A 23785-nucleotide genomic window follows, 5' to 3' on the forward strand; every position below is an offset into this window, starting at 1 on the left:
GTGTCTCGGCCTGGCCAGGTACTCACCCACCCCAATAAGCTGTGTACACCCAGGCCTCTTGCCTCAAAACCCGGACGCAGAAACAGGCCAGTCTTTTCACAGCCTGTAAACACACAGCGTGCCCTTATGCGCCTGGCACACAGCGACAGGGCTGTCCCCTCATGGCCGTGCACATATAGGCAGGCCTGTCCCCTCACGGCCTTGCACACACAGACAGGCCTGTCTCCACAGGACCTGGCCTCCAAGGTGCATCTGTGAGTCAGAGATGAGGCCTCATTAACTCAGTACAACTGTTTATGCTTCCACACCCCCAGGAATTGGCCTCACGGGCTAAACCACCCAAACCAAACAGGGCTGGCCTCTCCAGGGAGCCCTCAGGACAGTTGCTCTGCCGCAGAGGATCCTGGGAGATCCCACTGCCCAGAGTAAGCCCAACCCACCCTCCTTCCTGGGCCTGGAGATGCTGGTTGTCCTCCTGTGGGAAGAGTCTCCCTGAACAGTGCCGGTCAAAGGGAGGAGACCGGAGAGGAACAGCAGAGCTGCTGGGGGGCAGGGGGGGCAGGGAAGGGGATTCTGGGAGTTGGGACGCTGCGGGTCAAACCTCACTCCCATTCTGGGTTGCCTTGGGAACTTGGGCCAGTGACTCGAGATTTCAACACGTGCATGACAGCAACAAGCGACTATTCAGCGAGATAACATGATGCTTCAAACACGGGGCCCGGGCTGAGGAAATTCCCCAAGTGGACCGTGACTGCACGAGAACAAAGTCTGACACTGAGGCCACCGAACCACGGGATTCCCAGGACGGAGCAGAGGCTGGCAAGAACATCACACAGGTATTGTATTTACACTGCCTTGTCCCACAGCATGACTTGAGGTACATTCCACGGGAGCATTTCTCAATCTTTTCCTAATTATTCTTCCCCCAGGAGCCTTTAAACATTTCTCCCCCATTTCCCTTCTTCTCTTTGAAATTAAATGCTAAAAAATAAGATATTAGGGGCACCTGGGTGGCTCAGTCAGTTGAACGTTCGACTTGGGCTCAGGTCATGATCTCATGGTTCGTGGGTTCAAGCCCCGCGTCTGGCTCCGTGCTGACAGCTCAGAGCCTGGAGCCTGCTTCGAGTTCTGTGTCTCCCTCTCTCTCTGCCCCTCCCCTGTTCACACACTCTCTCTCTTTCTCAAAAATGAGTAAACATTAAAAAAATAAAATAAAATAAAAGATTTTGTTGAGTGGGGCTGAACTTTGGAGGGCCACATGCTATTGTAATAACTTAAGGTTTTTTTTAAGCCCCAGAGAACCAATTGTGGCCCCTCTGGGAACAATTCTCTGTTGAGAATGCCCTAGAGATACCAGAACAACTCCATAAAAACTAAACCAATGGGAATGTAGTATTTAATAGGCAACATTCTTCACCAGTAAAAGAATGGGTTTTCTACGTGCCCTGTGGCTATAATATGCATATACGTGTTAGTATAGGTGAAAACCAACAAAAACAGTACTTAGAAAATTAAAAAAAAAAAAAAACAAAAATCAAGCCGAGGCTGCAGGATTTCTCAAGTTCTTAGTTTTGACTTGTTAAAAAGATATTGAAAAGAAAATAAAAGGAAAAACCCAAGAAGGTTAGTTGTAAGTGCAGGGAAAAGAGAGGCTGTCACAGGAGAGGCAGAAGGTCACATCCTTCTTTGGACCCTTTAGTCCAAAGCTTCAGAATCAGGCAGAGCTGGATCAAGCAGCCCTACAAATGTGTACTAAAATCCTTTGTGTGGCTATGGATAAGTCACTACATCTCTCTGAGCCTTGGTTCCCCCATGTCCTGAATGACAATGAGCAGAAAAGTGCACAGCCATGCCTGGCACATCATAACTGCATCTGAATTCATGAACACTTGCTAGAATCAATGCATACCATAAAACGAGTAAGCTACAGAACCAGAATTCGAATCCAAGTCTCTCGGCTCAATTTTGCTAGCCCAGAGTGCCTCCAAACACCTTAAATTTCTTTGCCACTTTGAAAAGGAAGGGGAGCATGCATCCCTCCTCCAGTCTCATCAAAACTGAAACCAAGTTGCTCACGCTAAGATACCACTGCCACCTGGTGGCAGCATACCTAAATTATTGGAGTGGGGGCAACTGTCAAAGGAGGAAAACTGCCAGGGTCTTATACACACCTAAGTCACAAGCGAATACTTACACAGGTAGAACGAACGTCCCCATCAACCACTTCACGAACGGGCTGCACACTGCCCGGCATTTACCAGTTCCTTGAAACTCTGACTTGGGTTTCCTGGACGCTTTTGGGGTTTGTTTGTTTTTGTTTTTGTTTTTAATTTAACAACCACAAAGAAACCAAACACCACTAACATTGAGTGCAGACATCCAGGTTTTCCTGGAAACTGCTAGAAGCTCAGGGGTCCCCACTTTTGTACTTGTTCAATCAATCGCCTAAATCCCACATGTAATCCTTCATGTTTAAATTTCACGTTTCAAGACTGTCACTTTCCGATCATCTTTCTAAGCCAGTCAGTGTCCCGAAATTCAGCTTTCTATGCCCACCTTCTTAGTTAGCCCTCGTAGCTGCACACTACTCACGAATTCCCCGAGCGCTGCCTCTCAGGTGTTCCCATAGGCCGCAGACGACAGTTAAAGAAAATGCAGACTGGGACAAGGCAGTAAGCAGAGCTCTGTGGACTACCACTAAAAACAGCCAGCCGCTCCCTTGACATTGATCTTGGCCACCTTTGCAATGAGGCATTTTCCCAACCTGTCCAGGGGGCAGTTTGTCTCCAAGTGCTTCCTGCCCCTTCCTGAGCTAGGACAAAACAAGGCAATCACCTACTGAGTTTTCCGCTCACATGGAAAACACATACAGAGAACAGAATGGGGCAGAGGCCAGGCAGCCGTTGTGTGTGGCAGTGAAATGGCCTCTTCCTTCAGGTAGGCCCCCTGACCACACTACCCCTGTTATCTTCCCTGCCCCTGGAATGCTCTGGCATTCAACTCCCAGATGGCCCCCTGCAGGTCCTGACGTAAGCCCTGCCTGTCTTGGGACACGCGGGGCCGCAGAGAGCCAGGCCCCAGGGACGCGGGGTAATCTCGCTGGGGAAACGGAGGTCTCAGCAGCACGTGCCGACTCTGTGAGCAGGAATGTGCCACTCTGCCTTCCTAGCTGCAGTCTGCTGCCTTCTGCCTACGTTCGCCAAGCTGTGGGCATGAGAGAGACCTAGGGGAGAACCCCGCCTCTAGCCCTGACCAGCTATGGGAGCGGGGCCAGCCTGGCCTCACCTTCCCCATCCATAAAATGGGAGCAGCGATGGGAATCAGCCTTATAAGGCTGTGGCAAGGGTGAAATGGTCACGAGGAGCCTAGCACACAGTAGGTGCTCAATAAATTCTCATCCCTTCCCTCCCTTGGAGACTTGCATTGAGTTTCCAAGACTGTCACACAGCACAAGGCAAGTGGCCCTGCAGCTGTCAGCGGGAAGAGGAGGGGAGTGACCCTCTTTAGGGCCAGGAATGTAATTCTGCAGGGTGGTATTTCCGTCCTTGGTCCGGCTGTGATGAGCGTCCCTCTAGAGGCACGGGAAGAATTCCGAGTGTCCCCTCGGTCATCCCAACATGGCACGAGGCCTTAAACTCTGCACAGGGCCGGCCACTCATCCTCAGCGGCTCCCCGGCTCACTGTGAAGACGACAGCTCAGGACGTGCCCCGGTCATCGCGGCCCTACCCTGCTGGCTCTGTGAGGCCACAGGACTGTCACGGCTTGTTCTAAACTAAAATTATCAGAAGGCGCGAGAGCCAGGGAGGCGGGGTGTTAAGTAAGGCGCTGACTGCATGTTCCACACGGGGATGCACAACGGGGACTCCCCGGGGGGCTGGGAGGACCCTTCTCATCAGATCTGGCCCCTGGGTCTCGAAAGTGACGAGCAGAGGACTGATTTCCTTATGTGCTAAGAGACTCTGGACCATCCTATGCAGAGCTCGAACTGGAAAACTGGGCCAAAGAACCAGGTAACGGACAGGAAGTGAAGAGCGGGGAGAATGGCTGGGTGGTGGACTCCCTGGAATACTTACATTTGGAGCAACCTTCCGAAGTTACTTTGAACCCAGAGCCCTGAGACCCTGAGCCTGCCTCACCCAGCCCCTCAGGCGGGCCCCTGTTCTGAAAGCAAGCCCTTCTATGGTCCTTTTGGAAGCAGGCCCAACGCTCTAAAGCTCCTGAGCAAAGTCAATGGCCAACGGGGCAGGAATGCCTTTTCGGCACTGCAGGGAGAAAGCCACCGGACGTCAGAGGGAGAAGGGGGAGAGGCTTTCGTGCACTGGAGGGATGCTCCCGGGCTGAGCTGTCTGGAAGGCAGGAGGCGTCTGCCCTCACGCCTCCGGGTAACAGACGAGCTTTGATTTGAGCCAGCAGGAGGCTGCCTGAGATGAGGCGGCCGCCCGAAAGCAGCCACCGAGTCAGGACTTACCTTCCACTGCAGCGAATGGAACCACTGGTCTCTCAGGTAGCTGTTGGCAGCCTGCAACGACAAGAACAGGACAGCAAGGTCCGGTCACCGGCTTGCAGCATGTCAGGGCACTACTGCGCGGGCCCCAGGCTGCCCCGTCCAGCAGGGTCTGCCCTGCGGCCCGAGCACAGGGACCCACCCAGCTGAACCTTTCGGGCGCAAAAACCGAAACAGAAGTGGCAACCGGGGGGACTTTTCTGAAATGAGTCATCACTGCCGCTGCGTGCTTACAATTTGCTGGGTATAAGTGACTCCAGACACCGGCTGCTTGAAGAGCTTTCACTGCACACGTATCTTGACTTCATTAGGATCACGGGAGGGGCCGGGGCGAGCGGAGAGAGGCACGGTGGTAGGAGCAGATCGGGTGCCTCCTTTCCACCAGGCACTGCTCCAGGCACCTGGCGCCTGTTATTCACGTGTTCTGTCATCAGCCCTCACAACAGCCCTGTGAGGTGACTAACGCTACGCCCATTTCACAGGGGGAGAAACTGAGTCTCTGATGTCTCACATCAACTAAGGACATTCAAACCCAGGCAGGCTGGCTTCAGAGCCTGTGGGTTTATGAACCTCTTGCCAACCGCAGAAAGTCATGGGAGAGAGCGCCTGGCGTTGAACTCAGGTGGACTCGAGTTAAAAATCACTGTGCAGGGAGCAAAATCTTCCCAGAGGTGCACCACCCTAGTTCGCAGACCTTGGCAACTGGGCCTGGATTTTCTTCTCCGTAAAACAGGGCCACTAACCCTATCTTGCAGGAATGCTGTCAGGATTGGGAAGGATTCCTGTAAGGTGCACAGAATCGGGCCTAGCACATAGTACGTGCTCACACAGAAACACAGCCTCTGTCGTTACTGTCATCACTAATCTCTCTCAAGTGAATCGTGGCCCGAGGAAGGCCCTGCAATTGTCACGCTGCTGTGGCTCTCACCCCCGGTTCCAGCACGGCTCCGGGTGATAACAGCAATATTTATGGCTCATTTAATGTGCACCAGACACAGCGCTAAGGTCTATGCGTGGACTGGCTGGTTTGGTCCTGGCCAGTCTACCCTGGGAAGTCGGGACCGTCAGCATCGTCACCCCCTACGGTACAAACGAGGAAACTGAGGCTCGGGGAGGTTAAGAACGTTCCCACAGGCTCACAGGGAGTAGGTGTGGGACCAGGACTTGAACCCAGGCAGTCTGACTCATGCTGTAAACCACAAAGTTTCTGGCATTCCAAGTTTTCCAGTCACCATCCCTAAGGGCAGAAATGCAGTGTCTGTTCTCGCCTGACCCCGCAGCCCTCTGTTCTAAGTTGACCCTGACTTTCATGGTCCCGGGACTCTCACAAAGGCTGGAGCTTCTTTCCAAGTATGAAAGTCCAACTTCTGTTCCCAGCCTGCATGGACACACACACACACACACACACACACGCACAAGCGGGTACAACTTCGGGTCACCCTCTGTCAAGGGGATCCAGGTGCCCTACCCAGATCCTCAATGGGGCATCAGCCGCTCTCCCGGGGCACAGTTTGGGGAAATCTCTGGGCTTGAATAAACGAACCTGTTCCGTGGCCAGTGCGGGAGGGTAAGGGTACCAGGTCCCCGTGAGCAAACTCAGAGACTGGCAGACTGATACCAGCCTGTGGACACAAGGCAAGTTGGCATCTCTGCCCTGAGTGGGAGTAGGCCGGGGGACACCTTCCGTGTGATTCAGGGACCTCTGCAGTGGCCGAGTCTCCCAAGAGACCTGGGTTCAAGTTCCCTGAAGACACAGAGCCTTTGTCACCTGACTGGGGAGGTGGTGGCCGAAGGGGAGTCTCACGGGACCAGCAGCACCCCGGAGGGTCTGTGGCTGACTCACCTCCCATCCGTGCTGACCTAGCTCTGTGGTCTTGTGACACTTCTTGTTCATTAGGATGAAAAAATACACCCCATGCTCAGGGAGAGCGACACCAAGATCCCCAACAATGAGATAATCCACGCAAAACGCTTACTTAGCTCAGCGCCTGGCACGTGTAGACACTTTACAAACAGCACCGATCAGGATCCGTGCAGCCACGGCCTGTGGGGTGCTGATAAACGTGGAACAACAGGCTTGCAGAATAGAAAAGCCCTGATCACAGCATGTGCCACCTTCTGTGCTGTAAACGATCCCACTGTGGCTGCTTCCACGCCACAAGGAGGGAAATCCCTGGACCACAGTTGGGAAGAGACGTGTTGGATCCGCTCTCAGGGGCTGGTCCCGGCCGGTGTGAGCCTACCCAGCACACGCCCAGCCCACAACCATCTCTGGGCTTTTTAACACACCAAGTTGGCCAGAGAGAGGGGGGCAGGTGCGGGAGGCCAAATACAGGACCCCCAGAGATGGTCCACATGCTTGTCCTTGCGAAGGCCTCACCTTAGGTGGCAAATGGGCTTTGCTAAGATTTGAGGAAGTTAAGGACCTTGGAATGGGGAGGTCATTCTGCGTTCTCTGGGTGAGTCAATGTCATCAGAAAGGTCCTTACAAGAGGGAGGCTGGAGGTCAGAGAGAAGAGACAGAAACAGAGGTTGGAGGGATGCGGCCACAAGCTAAGGGACACAGACAGCCTCTGAAGCTGGAAAAGGCATGGAAAGCTATTCTCCCAAGAGCTTCCGCAAGGCTCTAGCCCTGCTGACATCTTGATTTTGGCCCAGTGGGCCCCGTGCTGGACTTCTGGCCTCCAGAACTAGAAACAAACAAGTATTAAATTTGTGTTGTCTGAACCGCTAAAGGTGTGGTAATGTGTGACAGCAGCAGTAGAAAACCGGTGTGGGAGGTATGGATAGTTAGTGCTCAGAGGGGCTGCTCTGTTGGTCCTGGGGGTGCACAGTGGGCCCGGGCAATGCCCATAAGGTGTCACTGGTTGGACTGAATGACCAAGTGAATGAGCTCCTTGAGGGCAGAGTCCTTTTTAAAAAATTTTTTTTTATTTTGAGGGAGAGCGGTGTGTGTGGGGAGAGAGAGAGACAGACAGTGAGTCTCTGAGAAGGAGGATCTCAAGCAGACTCCACACTCAGCACAGGGCCCGACTTAGGGCTCCATCCCACGACCCTGCGATCATGACCTGGGCCAAAATCGAGAGCCAGATGCTCAACCAACTGAGCCACCCAGGTGCCCTGAGGGCAGAGCCTTATGCCCAAATCCCCCGTGCTGATTAGCAGTCCCGGGTACCGCTGCGGGGCTGGCTGCACAAGATTGAATGAACACGCACACAAAGCAGGAGGTGAGAGAGCAGAGCAGTGGTAGGAAGCACTAGATAGTGACTCCCTTTCTGTGCCTCGGCCGCCGAATCGAACACAGACCTGGTCTCCCCGTGACCAGGCCCAGCCCTTCCCATTCTGGGAACCACCCCAGCACGCAAGCTCCTGTTGGGGATTTTTAAGGCGGGGCGGGGGGGGGGGGGGCGGCGCCCCTCCCTTGGTTGACTGTGAGGAGCAGGTGATCCAGGCCTCGTCGGTCGCGTCAGTCAGAAGCCCCTGCCCAGGACTCTGGGTCTTGAGCCAAGCAATGTGGGGATGAAGGGGTTAAGAATTCATCATGAGGCAGAGGGGTGTCTTCCGCTAAAGGGAAACCCTAGGCTGGGTGGGGCACGGTGCTACCACCTGCCTCAGCCTGTTCTCCAGGCTCCCGTCAATCCTTCCAGCATATTCCTTTTCTGCTGGAGACGGCCTGAGTCCATCTTGCCTGCTTACGTCCAAGAGCCCTGACGGACCCACAAGGCACCAGTGGACACTTGTTCCTTCTCAAAAACGCATGTTCCAGAGCATTTTCTCTCCAGCTGTTCCTCCAGAAGGCGCTGGCCAGCCCCGGAGCGGCAGCCTCCCCTGCTTCCACCACGAGCCCTCCTCCCACCCCCCAGGTGGTCTGGCTCTGCCCAACCTCGACCTCCACCTCGACGTGCCCGGCCTGCTGCTAAGCAGAGATGGCTGTGCACGTTTCTTCCCCTGCCCTGGTGCCTGGGGCCGCGTCCCCAGGTCTCCGTTGGGTCTGCTGTGTCCTGTTTGACAGCAGCCTTGCGGTCTAGAAGGGGAAGAAGGTTCCTTCAGCGACACAACCCCATCTCACCTGCCCTGCTCACCTCCCCTCTCGGCCTGACCTTTCCGGCAGAACCCCCTGCATGTTCCAAGTCCCTCCTCACGTGGGAGAGCCCCCGCGCCTGCCCACACCCAGCTTCCCAGCTGCCTCCATCATCCCGTGAGCATCTCAACTGGAGGAGGTCAGAGTCACGTTCTGGAAAGAACGCAGGTGTGGGTTCAGTGGAGCAGTTGGTGGATCCCAGCTGAAAACAGCTGTGTGACCCTGGACCACCCCGCCTGTACCGTGGACCCGGGGAGCCTGCCTCCCCAAGGCACGGGGCTGAACTGAGACGCACAGGGCAGGAACCCCGGCTGATGTCACCTACCAGGCACCGAGCAAACTGCTCTGCACACCTCACTCTGAGGAGAGGCACGGAGGCTCCGACCAGGTGGGAGGGCCCTGCCACCCGCCTGGGAACTGACCCAGCCCGACCCCTGACCACACCTTCGCCCTCGCTGCTACAGCTTGTTTGGCACACGCCCCTTCTCTGTCCTCCGCACCCCTCGCCCCTCCAGCACTTTGGCTGGGACCACGCTCCCCGCCCTCCTTCCCGCCACTCTCAGAGCCCCATCCTGCCCACGGGACTGGGAAAGGAGACAGAGTCCCGTCGGATTAACTGCCTCCCCGGTGAAGCCGGGGTCACCAAGTTCGCCGAGTGGACTCATGACACGGGGGCAAATGCTGGAGGTGCCATCCGGTTCCGTGCCTCCAGTCCAGGGAGGCAGAGACAGCAGACGTCCCCCACCCCACCCGCTGGGCTCATCATTCCCCAGCGTGACCGGGAGGAGAGGTGGCCACAGCCCTCGCTGTGCCCTCTGGGCTGGCTGCACTTTGGAGGAAGACAGAGGCCGCGGCTACGTTCGTCCATCGTAACAAATGAGGCTCTTTGAACTGGAGGCTCAAAGGGATTTCAAGGATCACCCGTTCAGGAGTTCTTGGTTTTTGGGGGGATTTATGGGAATCTGAATCCCTTTGAGAACCTGAAACAAGCTGCAGAATCACACCCAAGTACAGTGCACATGTGTCCACTGCACAGACATGCAGGTGCACGCAAAGACACACACACACACACACACACACACACACACACACACACACACACACACAGAGGCAGTTTTGGAAGACACCACGGGCCGTAGGTTAGGGACCCAATTCTAGCCCAGCCCATCCCTTCCTGCCACGCTTCTGATGAGCAAACTGAGGCCCAGATTTGCGGTGGTCTTATCAGCATCCTCCCGCACAGTGTCCAGCTCTCCTCCCAGCACGTGGCAGGTACTCGGAGCCACGGGGCTGGCCGTGGCCAACCAAGTGTGAGTGGATGTGACCTGCGTCGCTTCCAGTGGAGCCTCTACGAGCCAGCACGCTACTTAGCAGGGTAAAACCAGGAACATGCCAGACGGCACTGGCTCCATGAGCAGTACTCCCCGCTGACCCACAACGGACACGTGGCCCGAGTGAGAAAAAAATCCTTTGCTGTTTTGAGCCACTGAGAAGCTGGGGCTGCTTTGCCACGGCAGCAGAACCGAGCATGAGCCGGCTTGCTTCGCTTCTCATGCAGCTTTCACACCGGACACACATCCTACTGGGAACACTCTGCCTTCCTCCTCCCTCAGGGCCCGCTGCGCTACTCACCCTTCAGTTCTGCCCCGAATTCCTCTCCCCCCTTTCCCTTTCCCTCGCCATCCCGGACCACCTCAGGCGGTGGAAGCTCATCTAACTGCCCTACCCTGCCCTGCGAGTGCTGATCTCATCGTTCTTCTCTCTCTCCAGGCCGTGAGCTCCATGAGGTCAGCAACCACGTCTGATTTACTCACTACTGCGTCCGCAAAACCCAGAGAAACGTCTGTTAAATGAAAGATTGGCTGGGATGTTGAATGGATGACTGGATGGACATGTGGATGCATGGATGACGGATGGGTAGACGGGTGGACGGACAGATACATAAATGGATTGGGTGGGTGGAGAGTCAGATGGATGGGTGAAGCATGACCCGTCCTGCTCGTTGGAAGAAAATCTCATGTGTAGTCAGGCTTCAAAAGAACTGCTCAGTCTTGATCCCGTCTCCTCCCCAAGGTGTATCTGATCGGGACTAAAAAAGAGTCACGGCGGTCTTTCCCCGAAAACCTCCTATGACCAGGCACAGTGCTAAGTATTTTACGGGCAGCAACGCTGGTCCTCACAACAGCCAAGGAGGCAGGTCCTACAACTCCAGCTCACAGACAAGATCAGTGCCCTGGAGAGGTTACTGCTGCTCGTCCAAGGCCGCACAGGCTGCCCGCCCCCAACACGAGAGCCATGTGTCTGGGCTCCAGCAGGCTTGCAGGAACTGGGCTGGGGAATCAGAAGGCATTATGCCTGGTGAAAGGTGGGGGGGGGGAAGGACTCGGCTCGGGTTCCAATCCCCACACCGCAAACAAGAGAAGGGGCCAGAACTTTCCTCCCGAAGAGGGGCGGCGCATCTCTCACTGATGGAGCCGGAGAGCGTGGGCCACGAACTGCTCCTTCTTCTGCTTTGTCTGGTTTCGAAGAAGGACGGATGCTGCTCGGGGCGCGGGGCGGGGGGATGTCCGGGATCCCGACATATCACCTCTAAGTGCCTCCCAATGGAAAGGAGAGGTCCACTCTGGACTGGGCTGTACGTGGCCCGGAGGAGAGGGTGAGTTTCTGCACAGGGTTTCTATACTGCTGTATGGGCAGCTGAGCCAGGACGACTTGGCCCCGTGGGACGCAGGGTGCAGCTCAGAGTCCTGGGGGGGGGGGGGGGGGGCGGTCACTGGATTCAAGCATGGGAAAGAGCCCCTGGAGGCAGGCAGGCCTGCTCAGGCCAGTGCTAATTTCTCCTAGCGATAAATCTTTCTAATACTGGAAGGGCCTCGTTCCAGGCAAATTCTGCCTAATTTCCTCTTCGAAAGTTGCCAAGTTCTCTCTCATTGTTGTATTGTCTCGAGAGGTGAGAAAAACAGCCAAGGGTGCACTGTGGGTGACTGTTCCCAAGTTCTCCTTCCTGGCCCAACTTCTTAGGGAAAAAACAGCACGTGCTTTTCAGACCGGAAAGCTCTTTCTCACTGGCTTCCAGTAAGAAGGGAACCCACCCTGTCCCTGCCCCTGACGCCCGGCCTCTGGAGATCCTCTTGGGAGAAGAGCCGGTCTCCAAGACCATCGGGAGACGAGAGTCTCTTTGTTCTGGTTCCGCCTGGACCCTGTTTTAGGAGCAGGGGGCTCCTGTCTACTTCTCACGGATGGGCAGAAACCCAACTGCAAGGCAGAAATCCCCAGATGATGGGCGCCACAGGGCTCTTTAATGCTGGCTACCCCACCCCACAGGCCGGCAAGGAGCCCCCCCGCCCTGGACGCTTTCATTGCACCGTTTATGTTCTTATGTAGTTACTTCCTCACAATGAAACATCAGCACAAAGGGCATTAAGGGGGGAAAGAAGATAAATAGGCCCTTTCTGCACCCGGGGATTCTAATAACATGGCATTAGGGAGCTCATGCTGAAAAACACAAAGCTTCCAGAAAGACACCAACTGGACAAGGCTGGGAGGCTGGTGCCTTTGTCTGGGGATTCGACCTGCTGGCACATCGCTCGGGCTCTCTGCGCTGGGAGAAGGCACAGTTGCCAGAGATCGTCTCTTAACCTTCCCTGAACTTGGATAGGTCAGCTCCCAGAGGTCTGAGTGAGGCACCGATTCAAATTCTAACAAAGCAGCTTTGTCAGGAGGTCCCTGGGAGAGAGACGGAGGTTGGAGAGGGAGGAACAAGAGGGAGGAGGAGACACAGAGGCAGTTAAGTCAAGACGCACGGAGAGAAGGGCCCGGGGTGGAGAGAGGCTTGGGATGGAGAAAGACATCAGAAAAAAAAACAACAAAAAACTGTAAGAGAAGCAGAGAGTGAAATACAGCGAGAGAGAGGGAGACACGGGGAGAAGAGAAAGTGTCAGAGAGAGACAGAGGAAACCAGATTCACGTGGGTACGAGAACCCGAAAGAGAGACTGAGAGCGAGAGCCTGGCAGGCGAGGGTGGGGACCCCTGCAACCCCAACATCACCCCACGGGAGGGAACAGCCGTGCACATGAAGTAGGACGTGACCCTCTTCAGAGCTGCTGGAACAGGCCAGACCCTCCGGCCTTGTGAGGTTACTTCCTCTGGCAGGGAGGCGGTGCGTGGAGCACGGGGCCGCGACGAGAAGTTCCAGGGTCCAGCCCCGTGCAGCACTTCCATCATCCTGCGATGACGGAAACGGTCTTTATCGGCACCGTCCAAGCAGCAGCCGCTAGGTCCGTGTGCTATCGAGCACTCGAAATGCGGCCAGTGGACCGTGGATCTGCATTCTCAACTTGATTCAGTAAATTAAAATGCAGACAACCCAGTGTGGCTAGTGGCTCCCGGCGGAAGGCACCACTGGGGGGGGGGGGGCATTTCACCCTCTGCCTGCCCTGTGGCCAGGGGCACCCAGACCCAGAAGAAGCTGCTCCAGGCGGCCTTGCCCCCTGAGCACAGCGGGCTGCGTCCTGGTCCTTCCTGCACGCACGGCAGGGAGGACTGCTCAGTCATGCCACAGCTCCGGGTCCCATCACACAAACCGGGACAAACCCAAAGAAGGGTCCTGCGGACTGTGTCGACAGCACGCGAGGAGCGCCGCCCTGGGGCTTCAGGTACCTTCCAGCCCAAAGCCCATCTCCAAGATAACTCGGAACCCACTTATGTAACAAGGCGGCCACACACCACCCATGAATCTGGGGGGGGGGGGGAGGGAGGAGGGCGATGATGAGAAGGAAGCAAGGTGGAAGCTGGTGGAAACGGCGGAGGGAGAGGCTGAGGTGGGGGGGGGGGTTGCACCCACCTGGGCTCCCCGAGTAATGGGGTGGAGGGTGTGTGTGAGTCCTGCTCTCCTGCTCCAGCCTCTGTCCACCGGAGCTGGGGGGGCAGCGAGCAAGGGGGGTGCTGGCGCAGGCCCGCCTGTCGGCTCGGCAGGGGGAGCTCTGACGCGAGGCCACGGCCGGACGCAGCCCCAGCCAGGCGAGTCATAACCGCCGGCCGGCAGCCACGGCCTGGGTTAAAGGGACATTCCACTGCCCAGCAACTCACATCCCTCTAAGCCTCCCTGCCCCTCCACCCCTGGGCGAGCGGCATTCAGGCCTTCCTTGGGGGGACGCCGGCCCCTCCAGCCCCAGGAACAATGCGACCCTCCTGCCGGTCAAGCAGCAGCCACTATACAGCCCAGGAGATTGGGGCTCAGGGCCCTCCCCACTCTAGCTGGACTACTTCAAGGTTTCCCTCCCTCCTGCCTCCCTCTGGTGCTCCCTCTCTGTCCTGCAACTAGACTGATCCCTCTACTGTCCCTTCCAACCCGTAAGAGCTTTCCATGGCTCCCCATTGCCCTCGGAACATAGCCTTGGCTTCTTCAGTCGGCTAATAAGACCCATAGAGTCTGGCTGTGACCCAAGGGCTCTGGACATCATCCACAGGGCCCTGAACCTGCCTCCCCCTCTCTTCCAGGGCAGCAAACACCCCCTCTCTCACATTCATGCTTTGCACCCGCCTTCCCTCTGCCCCGAGTGTGTGCCCCCCGTCCTGGCACACTCCTACTCATCCCTCTATGCCCCACTATAACGTCGCCACCCCTGGGGAGCCTTCTCTGGCCCCCCCCAGGCCGAGTGAGTCAGTCCCTGCCCTCCGGGATGTGCCTCTATTTCAGCTGTTATCTCTGTAGTCACGTGTTTAGAGCTCGGTCTCCCCAGAGAGCCCCATAACTCTTCGAGGATGGGGCCAAGGGGCTCATTTACCTTCCTCCCCCAGCACAGGGGGCAGGCCGGCTCGGTGCTCTGTGAGTCAGTAGGATTGTCTCTGTACCCCTCTTCTCCAGCTTTCCACAGGATGCTATTACCGTCCCCACCCGCCGAATGTCCCGCCGCTGCTCAGGTCCCAGCCCAAGGGGGCCGGAAGTGGCTGCCCCCACAGACTCCAGATGGCAGCTGTCAGAGGGGCCGGAAGGACAGACAGGAGAGTTCTGCTGGCTGGGCTGGGGGGTGGGGAGGAGGGAAAAGGTGAGGGCAGGTAGAAGAAAGACAGCCAAGTGCAGAGGGCGCCAGAGCTGAGAAGAGAACAGACGGGCGGCCATGGTGTTGGTGTCCTCCAAGGGACGACAGGAAAGAAGAGGATTTTTCTAAAGAATTAGCTCTTAGAGTCAGCTTGTTGAGCTCAGCATTCCTCAGAGGCCAGACCATGTGCCTCTCGCCTTCAATGTTGTTACACAATCTAGTGGCCGCCTTGGAAATGCGTTTTAGGGAACATCTCTGCAGGCTCAGGGCAGATCTCCCTGGAGTGACAGAGCTAGAAAGAATATGTTCCTAAAAGAAGGGCCTGTTCTCCCGAAGACGAGAGAATGAATTCTCTCTAGATGAGCACTTTCTGACTCGGGGTCCCTGCCGGAGGCTGGGACGGCTCTGCCCGAAACGACACAGGACACATCGCCTGTATACACCGCTGCAAATTTTTCAGCCACGATTCCTTGCCTGGTGGACCCACCTCTCCCGGACCACAAGGTCCTGGAAGGGCCATGAGAGGACACAGCCCCCTATGGTCAAGGCTGGGTATGTAACCTAGGGTGGGGCCATCCCTGGGACGTAGGGGACTACAGCGGGGCCAGTCAGAATCTTCTATGAGATTTTACCGAAGGGTACTGGAAGGAAATTGGGCTCTCACATTTTTAAGGACAGAAGTCCCTCTTTCCCGGGGTGCCTGGGGCGCTCAGTCGGTTAAGCAATCGACTCTTGATTTTGGCTCAGGTCGTGATCTCGCGGTTCATGAGTTGCAGTCCTGAGGCGGGCTCTCTGCTGGCAGTGAGGAGCCTGCTTGGGATCCTCTCTTCTTCCCTCTCTGCCCTTCCCCTGCTCATGCACCCACGTGTATGCTCTCTCTCAAATAAATAAATAAACTTAAAAAAGAAAAAAAAGTCCATTTTTCTCATGCATGGAGAAACCGTCCCTGACAATGAAGCCAATGCACAGAAAGAGAGCCAGGAAATGGAGACAGAGAGAGTCCCTGAACACTATTATCACTTGGCTCCTGGATCAAGCTATGCCTGAAGGCCTCTCTTAGACTTCCCAGTTACTTGAACACAATTACAGCATCAAATTCTTTTCGCTTCAGAGAGTTTGAATGTTTGTATCATTTCCAAACAACAGCCCTGACCGATACGCACAAAATGCACCCTTTTCCAAGGGGACAGCTCTGGGGGGCTCAGTCGGTTGACCTTTGATTTCGGCTCAGGTCATGATCCCAGGGCCATGGGAGGGAGTCCCGCATCAGGCTCTGGGCTGAGCGGGGAGCCTGATTAAGACTCTCTCCCTCTGCCCCTGTCTACTGCTCGTGGTGTGCACGCTCCCAATCTCTCTCTCTCTCTCAAAGGACAAAAAAAAAGACTGAGACCGACGAGAAGAACCTCCTCCTCACTCGAAGTAGAGCAAAAGGTGGCATGTGTTGCTTACTATGGCCTTCTAAGGCCTAAAAACATGCCTTTGTGCCTCAGTTACCTCATCTGTAAAATGGAGATCAAAAGACCCATTTCTCAGGTTTGTGGCGAGAAGGAAAAGCGTAAGACATAAGGTTCCTGGGCTGCAACGGGCAGGCGGTAGGAGCTCAGTCTGCGCACATTCCCTGCTCATCTCCCAGAGAGGGCCCCACGGTTTATACCTCTCTTATGCTGGAGAAGAATGTGCCCTAAGCTAACTAACCTTCCCTCCTGGGAGCTGGCCGTCTCCTCCGAGGGAAAGCGGAGTGCGAGAGCGCGGAGGGGGCAGAGGAAACTGCTTGTTCATGTTTGTCTCTCCTACCTGCAGTAAGACTGTTCCCCCAGGGATTGTGAGCTGTAAACAGTACTTCGGGGCATTCTCCCAGGACAGCAGCTGAACGTCTTCAATAGCGCTGTAGGAGACCGAGTTTTCCATGTACCCAGTTGGCTGCAGCAAAAAGAAAAAAAGAAAGAGAGAGAAGACACACATTGGTTACAAGATCAGGCACAGTATCCATGCCTCAAAGAAGGTTCCAGAAAACATCCTCCCACCCCCCCCACCCCCCCCATTCTGGCAACAGGCAAATTGAGTTGGTACAGACACGGGGCGACTCTGGAGACCAAAGGAACTCCGTCTTTCCTAGCATCCCAGCTGGCAGGAGGGGGCTGCAGTGGAAACTCGCCCCCGTGTTTAGAGCTGTAGAGTCGGGACCAGACTGGGGGTACCTTAAGGGCAAAGCCTGTACCCTGTTCCTCTGGGCGTTCACGGGGCCCAGCACAGGGCAGAGCCTGGATCCCTCCAGCCCTCACTGTGTCCAAGCCACTGCCTTCTCCTGCCCAGAATGCAGTCATAGACCCCCTTGGATTTCCTGGTCTCGTCTCCCCACCCAGATACGCACTCTCCACTCGAGACCCAGGGCCACATTCCAAGTCGACGAACTGTATCCCCCTATTCCCTGTTCAGTGTCTTTCCACAGCTCCCGGTGGCCCAAGCACGAATCCCACGTGCCCCTCCACCCCTGCCAGGCTCCTTCCTCCAGCCGCACCCACTTTCTCTTCTCCGTCGGCCCTCCCCAATGGCCCACCCGGTGGCACCACACAGTTAGCCTGCCCTTTGTCCCCAAACGGCTGTGGCCCAATCCCTGGCATCTCCTCCTCCACTGTCCAGGCCTCAGCTCCACAGGTCTTCTGGGGGGCCTGCTACCCCCCAGACCCTAAAGCCCACCTGGCCACATCCTTCCCTGTGCCCTCGGCGCTCCGTGCACCCCATTTAATCACTGTGGACGCCTACCATATGTCATCTACTGATGCCTGCCTCCTGGCCAGGCTGCAGCTCCGTAAGGTCAGCCCCATGTCTGTCTTGCTCCCTGCCCTCTCTCCACAGAGCCTGGCACATGGCAAGGGCTCAACAATTTGTGTCAAAAGGAAGAACTGGAACAGCTTTCGTCGGTCAATGCTGGGGTGAGGGCAGGGAGAGAGAAACTCACAGCCGCTCACTACTCTCTGAGGGAGCTCCCCTGTCACGGAGAGAAGGCACCAGGAGCCAAGGGGATGCACTGGTCACCAGGTATCAGCAGCGTCCTTATCGCCCTGACCCCAGGAAGCCATACTTTAGCAGAGCCAGAGGCAAGCGTAGCTTAGCCGAGAAGGCAGAATGTGACGGCTGACACGTCCCCAGCCGTGACACGCGCCAAGCGAGGTCTCCTTCCATCCTCACAACGGCCCCGTGGAGCAGGTGCCAGGGCCATCCCACCGCACGATGAGGAACCTGAGGTGTCACATGACTTGCCCAAGGTAGGCCAGCTGGGACGGGGGCTGGCCAGGGCCGAACCGAGCTGGTGACTCAGGAATCGGTGCCCTAACCACTCCCCACTGAGCTGCACACAGGAGGGGACGCAATGTAAAACCCATGGCCTGACGAGTTCATTCTACCATCAGGATTTAGGACCGCCACCAGGTTTTAAATTTCCATTTCTGTCTGCCTAAGTTGAGATGCAGTGGTGGTGGTGGAGAGGGCTGAGGGCACAGGCTGCGACAAATTTCCCTGATATGATCGGTCACCGGGCTCAGGAAGGGAGAGAGGTTGATCAATACATTCGTTCTTTCATTCATTCATTTACTCATTCACTCATCTGACGTATTCGTTGAGCATCTATTATGTTATAGGCCCATATGCCGGGTGCTGGAGATACAGCAGTGGATGAGACAGGAGCCCAGGGGGGCAAGGAGATAACAAACCAAATACACAGATAAACAGCAGGTGCTGCACCAAGAATCCAAGAGGGTGCGCTCACAGGGGCTAAAAGCTGCGGTGCCCGGTGCCCCGGAGAGGTGGAGCAGAAGTACGCCCCGGAGCTCGAAGCTCGTGGCCAGTGCAAAGGCCCAGGCGTGGGAACGAGCTGGGTGTGTTCAGGGAGGAGACTGCCCAAAGGAGGAAGGCCACTCCCAGAGGGTCCTGTGGGCCCAGCCAGGGGTCTGGGGTGGAGTGTTGCTTGGGGAAGAGACTCGGGAGGAGGGGACAGAAGCAGGAACAGCCTGGAGGCTCCAGAGCAGGTCCCTAGCAAACAGAGGCGATGTGGGGGGGGAGGGGAGGCAGCAGGGGAGGGGCAGTCAGATCCCTTCTGCCCTTCCCCAAAGGCACAGAGCCCACCCCTCAGCACCAATCCCAGGAGTCTCTGTGTCTGACCAGGACAGTTGCCGTGGTGCATCCCAGAGGCAGATGTGTGGGCTCCCCTCACCTTGCAGCCTGTGCCTGCGCCCCATGCACTGTTCCGTTCTCGGTATTCCGCCATCAATGACTCAGCTCTGACTGCACATCTTGTCCCGAGAATATCCGTGCAACCAGGGGCTCGGGGGATTGGTTAGACACTTATTATCTGAACCCACGTTCAAGTATTTATTGTGTGCTGTCTCCCCTGCTAGTGTTCCAGCACAAGAGCAGAAATCTCCACCTGTTCTGTTCCAAGTGCCCAAACAGACCCTGGCACTGAGACGGGGGTAGTCATTTTCTTCTAAATGAAGGAATTATTTTCCTAAATAACACAGTGTTCATCCATGTATTACTTCTAATCATGACACAGAACATACTTGGGGAAGATGCTTTCTGGGGATCATTTTAAAAATTAAATTTTAAATTAAAACTTAATTGACAAATGAAAAAAAAAAAATCTCCTTTCGGAAGCAATGGCACCCGGGTACCAGATGCGCCAAAGGCCTTTCTGTAGTGGCCCAAGTCCACCTCCCTCCCTTTACGAGGTCTGGTCGGCCTCCAAACTCCATGCCGTTGACCCCTTGAGACATACAGAGGCCAGAGGACACGGGTTGAGCCATGGCCACTAACACATCTGGAAAACCGCCAGACCACACCAAACAAGAGAAAGATAGCAACGCCCATTCTGTAAATATCTGGACTCGATGATCCAAACCGAGCCAACGGCCAGCCTCGTTTCTTTAGAAGCGCACCTATGGGCCTCAGAGCTTCTGCCTCCCACCGGCCTCCCCGGGGACCCTGGGACACGACGAGGCTCCGCACTGCCCCGTGTGGCACCAAGCCCGTGGCGACCACACGCTCGGGGCGGGGTGACCACTCCCGACATGTGCGATGTCCAGGAGGCGGGGCTTGCCCGTGTCTGCCTTTCTCACGACCCTGCTCCAGCTGCTTCAATGTGGCCTTGATTAGAAGTTACAACACAGGCTTTTTGGGGAAAGGTTGGGTATAAATAAATACATACTGGTTTTTAATAGCAGACGTTCTGCTTTCCCACTGTTCGAAACAGTACTGGCTAAAAGCAAAATGTGTACAGAGAGACCTGTGTTTGAGTCTCTTAACTGTGTGGCTTCATGCAAGTTACTGTACCTCTCTGAGTCCATTTCAGCCAATGGTAAAACGAGAATTTATCAGACAGGATTATTTTCTAATAATCCTTAAAGGAGACCCAGTCTGTCAAGGCTTAGCACCGCATCTGGAACATTCTAAAAAGCGCAGTAAAATGAGGTACTGCGAGAAACAATAAACTCTACCTCTAGGTTCTTTCTCCCCCAGACCCATAACCTCTGGTCTAACTGTGACAAAAGGATCAGATAAACCCCAACTGAAGGACGTTCCTCACAACACCTGACCAGTACTCATCAAAACCAAGGAAAGTCCAAGCAACTGTCCCAAACATGAGAATTCTCTGTCTATGGAGGAGGACCACTCCTTGCACTGCGGGATCCCCAGTGGGATCCTGGGACAGAAGACGGACATTAGGTAAAAACGAAGGGAATCAAAGCATGGGCTTTAATAACAGCATATCACTACTGGTTCATTAGTTGTGACAAATGTATCATGTTTCTGGGAGATGTTCACAACTGGGGTAGCGGGCTTAGGGGTCCATGGAAACTCTGTGCTGCCTTTGTAACTTTTCTGTACATCTCAAACTGTCCTAAGATAAAATGTTCACAGACAGAAATTAACTGCTGCCATGTTATTACTAGCATCGTCTTCGACGACAGAGCCTAGGCAGGAGCCCAGGGGGCTTACAAGGGAAAGGGGACGGATCGGGACTGAGAGTCCCTGAATGCTCTCTTGGGATTCAGGTGTGAGCCAGTGCTGACCACGGGCCTCCTTCGTCCGGGTACTTTCACACGGCTGGGGCGATTTCACAGATAACTGATAATTCCTTGGTAATCTGAACACGATGATCTGAGTTACAGTGCAGGAGATTCCTACATGGGGTAAAGGCTGAGTCAGATAAAAAAGAAAAATTTAATTCCCCTCCACTTGAGGGAAGCTGGGAAATCCAGCTCGGAAAGGTACATGTAAGAGAACAACAAGCAGACTCGGTTGTTTCTACATGTAAAACAGTGCGAGGCCATACTGCACGATTCTGTGTACGTGACGTCTCGGAAGGAGCAAAACTACGGAACTTGAAATCAGACTAGCGCTTTCCAGCGGCCAGGGTGCGGGTGGGGACCAGTTACCAAGGGGCATGGGGAGCTGTGTGGGGTGATGGAAATATTTTTAAAAAAAATTTTTTTAAGTTTATTTATTTATTTTTGAGAGAGAGAGCGAGAGAGCATTGTGAGTGGAGGAGGGGCACAAGAAGAGAGAGAATCCCAACCAGGCTCTGCACTGTCTGCACAGAAGCCAACTCGGGGCTGGAACTCATGAAGTGTGAGATCATGACCGGAGTTGAAATCGAGAGATGGGACGCTTAACCGACTGAGCCACCCAGGTGCCCCTGGAAATAGTCTGTATCTCGATGGTGGTGGTGGTGGTGGTTACCTGACTGTGTATCTTTGTCAAAACTCACAAATCTACACCCTTAAAGGATGAATTTTACTGAAAGTAAATTAGAGGTCAAACCTAAGAAAGGCAATGTGTGAATACTGTAGATGATTTGGAAGCCGATGAACAGAATCAAATCTTTCAGATAAAATCACGTCAAGACCACTCATTAGCACTTTGGTATATTACCTTTATATTATCCTCCTGATTATTTTTTACACATGATTTTTTTTCTTTTTTTTTTACAGAGTCCAAGTCATACAATACATATAATCTTGTGACTTGCCTGTTTTTTTTTTCTTTTTAACATAATGTTCCACCACATGCACATCGTATATTCTGGACAATAATTTGCAGAACTATTATTTAGTGGCTATAAAGCATTTGGCCACTGTTTTATCACTGCTTCCCACCTCCCCCCACCACCATGGACAGTGTGGTTGTTTCATTTTATGCCACTATAAACAACTCCACAATGAACATCCTTGTGAAACGTGTTTTTCTACCCTATATTTAGGATTATTTCCTTAGGCCAGATTCCCAGAAATGGAATTACTGGGACAAAGGGTAAAAGCATATTTTACGTCATTGCCAAATTGCTCTCATTAAAGAGGTATTAAAGAGAACCGGGGAGCCCTGGCTAAGGCTGGGGGAGCCTTCGTCCTGAGCCCCGAGCCTGGCTGGGTCCTGGAAAAGCCAGGCTCTGATCCCGGTGAGCTCAGAGGGACCACATGGCGGCCAAGTGCCCACAGCCCGACTGCGCCGCACAGGGGCTGGGATCACAGAAGTCTGCACACAGGGGTCCAGGCGCATGGGGACGCTGCTCTCCCGTGGGAGTTGAGGTGCCTCTGTCCTTTTGCCCTTGGGGACTGATGAGGGGCTAGCTTGGGGGTCTTGGTGTCCGCCAGACCAGGAAGAGAGCACTCCCCTTCTGCTTCTGTTTCTGAGATGAGCTGCTTCTCTAGCATCCCCTCGATGCCCGGATCTGGGCTCAGGAGAGCAGAGCCTGGAGGGGCTTCGTGAGGGCCCCTAGTCAACAAAGACCCTCGGAGCTGACATTCCACACTGGGAACCCCCTCGGAACTCCCACGTCAGAGTAGGCAAGGAGTGGGGTGACCAAACTCCCCTGAAGCAGCCCCTCCCCCAGAGGCCCCCAGGCTGCACCTCCCCCTGCTTCCCAGGGAGCCAGCTCCTTCCCACCCAAACCTGCCTGGTTTCCATGGGGATTCCTCTAAAAGCGAATGTGAATCATGATGTCTGCGACCCCCAAGACGAGGCTCAGGCTGACTCAAGGCATATGTTGGGAAGGTGTCCAGCACCAATCCCAGGAAGGGGAGCAGGGAAGAGGCTCCCGGACCCCAAGAGGAGAAGCCGGTCTGGAAACACCCTCCATGAGCTCACTCCCGAGGCAGGTGGACGTGGGAGGCTGGGAAACCTTGCCCCCCGGGGGAACCGGGCTGAGAACAGCAGGCTGTTTGCCATGGGTGGGGGTGGGGGTGGGGGTGGGGTCGGCGCCCTGGCACCCTGCTGGGTGAGCCACACTATAGACAGGTCCCCCTCTCCCTGCATGGAAGCTGCCTGAGTCATCGTGGAGGGAGACCCCTCTCTGCACAGCCCGACTCCACATGGCACCGTCCCACTGGAATGAGGACGGGTTTGCTGCTGCCCGCTGCCCCCTGGACACACACCCTGGACTCAAAGGACAGATGTCAGGTCAGAGGATAGGGAAGCCTCTTCCAGCCCGTTTGGACAGTCAACAACAACGACAACAGTAATAATGACAGCGCTGTTACCTCTGGTAGTACCACAGAACGGCTCGGATCAGAGGAGTGGGTTTTAGCTCACCTCCCCCTGCTGCTTTCTAGAACTGAGATAAAATTCATATGAAATCAAACGCTAACCACTTTAAAACGTACAACGCAATGGCCGCTGGCACATTCACAGTGTCGTGCAACTTCATGGCACTTAGTTCAGTGCTAAGGCATTCTCAGCGCTCCGAAAGGAGACTCCGTACCCACGAAGCGGTCACTCCCCCACGGGGCTGCTGGCCGCTGGTCTGCTACCTGTCCCCGCGGCTTGGCCTCTTGTGGACATTTCCCGTCAGTGCAATCACGCAGCACGTGGCCCTTCTTGCTGGCTCTTTTCCCTGGAGGTTCCGGAGGTTCACCCACGTCACAGCATGTATTGGTTATGGCTGCATAACGTCCCGCTGAAGGGACAGGCCACGTGTGGCTTACTCCTTCGCAGCCGAGGGACATCTGGGTGGTTTCCCCCTTTGGGGGAGGGGGGACGGTCTGCTGCATATTTTTCCGGTGATAAGGAAGGACGTGTGCCCCGCAAACACAGCCCTGCGAAGCCCCTCGTGCACGGAAAGGCACAGGTGCCCCTGGTTAACACGCCTCGAGCGGGTAGCACG

General features: G+C 55.2%; 1 protein-coding gene across 2 annotated transcripts in view; it reads right to left on the bottom strand.

Moving 5' to 3' along the window:
- CMIP (c-Maf inducing protein) overlaps positions 1-23785 on the bottom strand; it is a 233879-nt gene that overhangs the window by 73726 nt on the left and 136368 nt on the right. Inside the window, exons 1-3 of one of the 2 annotated variants that reach the window (XM_086688825.1) lie at positions 18839-18907; positions 16423-16548; positions 4470-4520 (exon numbers count right to left, since the gene is read on the bottom strand). In XM_086688825.1, the coding sequence (XP_086544951.1) occupies positions 4470-4520; positions 16423-16548; positions 18839-18892 (231 nt within the window). In that variant the 5' untranslated portion in view covers positions 18893-18907. Of the gene's footprint in view, positions 1-4469; positions 4521-16422; positions 16549-18838; positions 18908-23785 lie in introns of those variants that run through there. The other variant, XM_086688824.1, reaches the window with a different exon arrangement.

The sequence above is a fragment of the Puma concolor genome, chromosome E2 (assembly GCF_028749965.1).
Source record: "Puma concolor isolate L17-30 chromosome E2, mPumCon1.1.hap2, whole genome shotgun sequence".
NCBI lineage: Eukaryota > Metazoa > Chordata > Mammalia > Carnivora > Felidae > Puma > Puma concolor.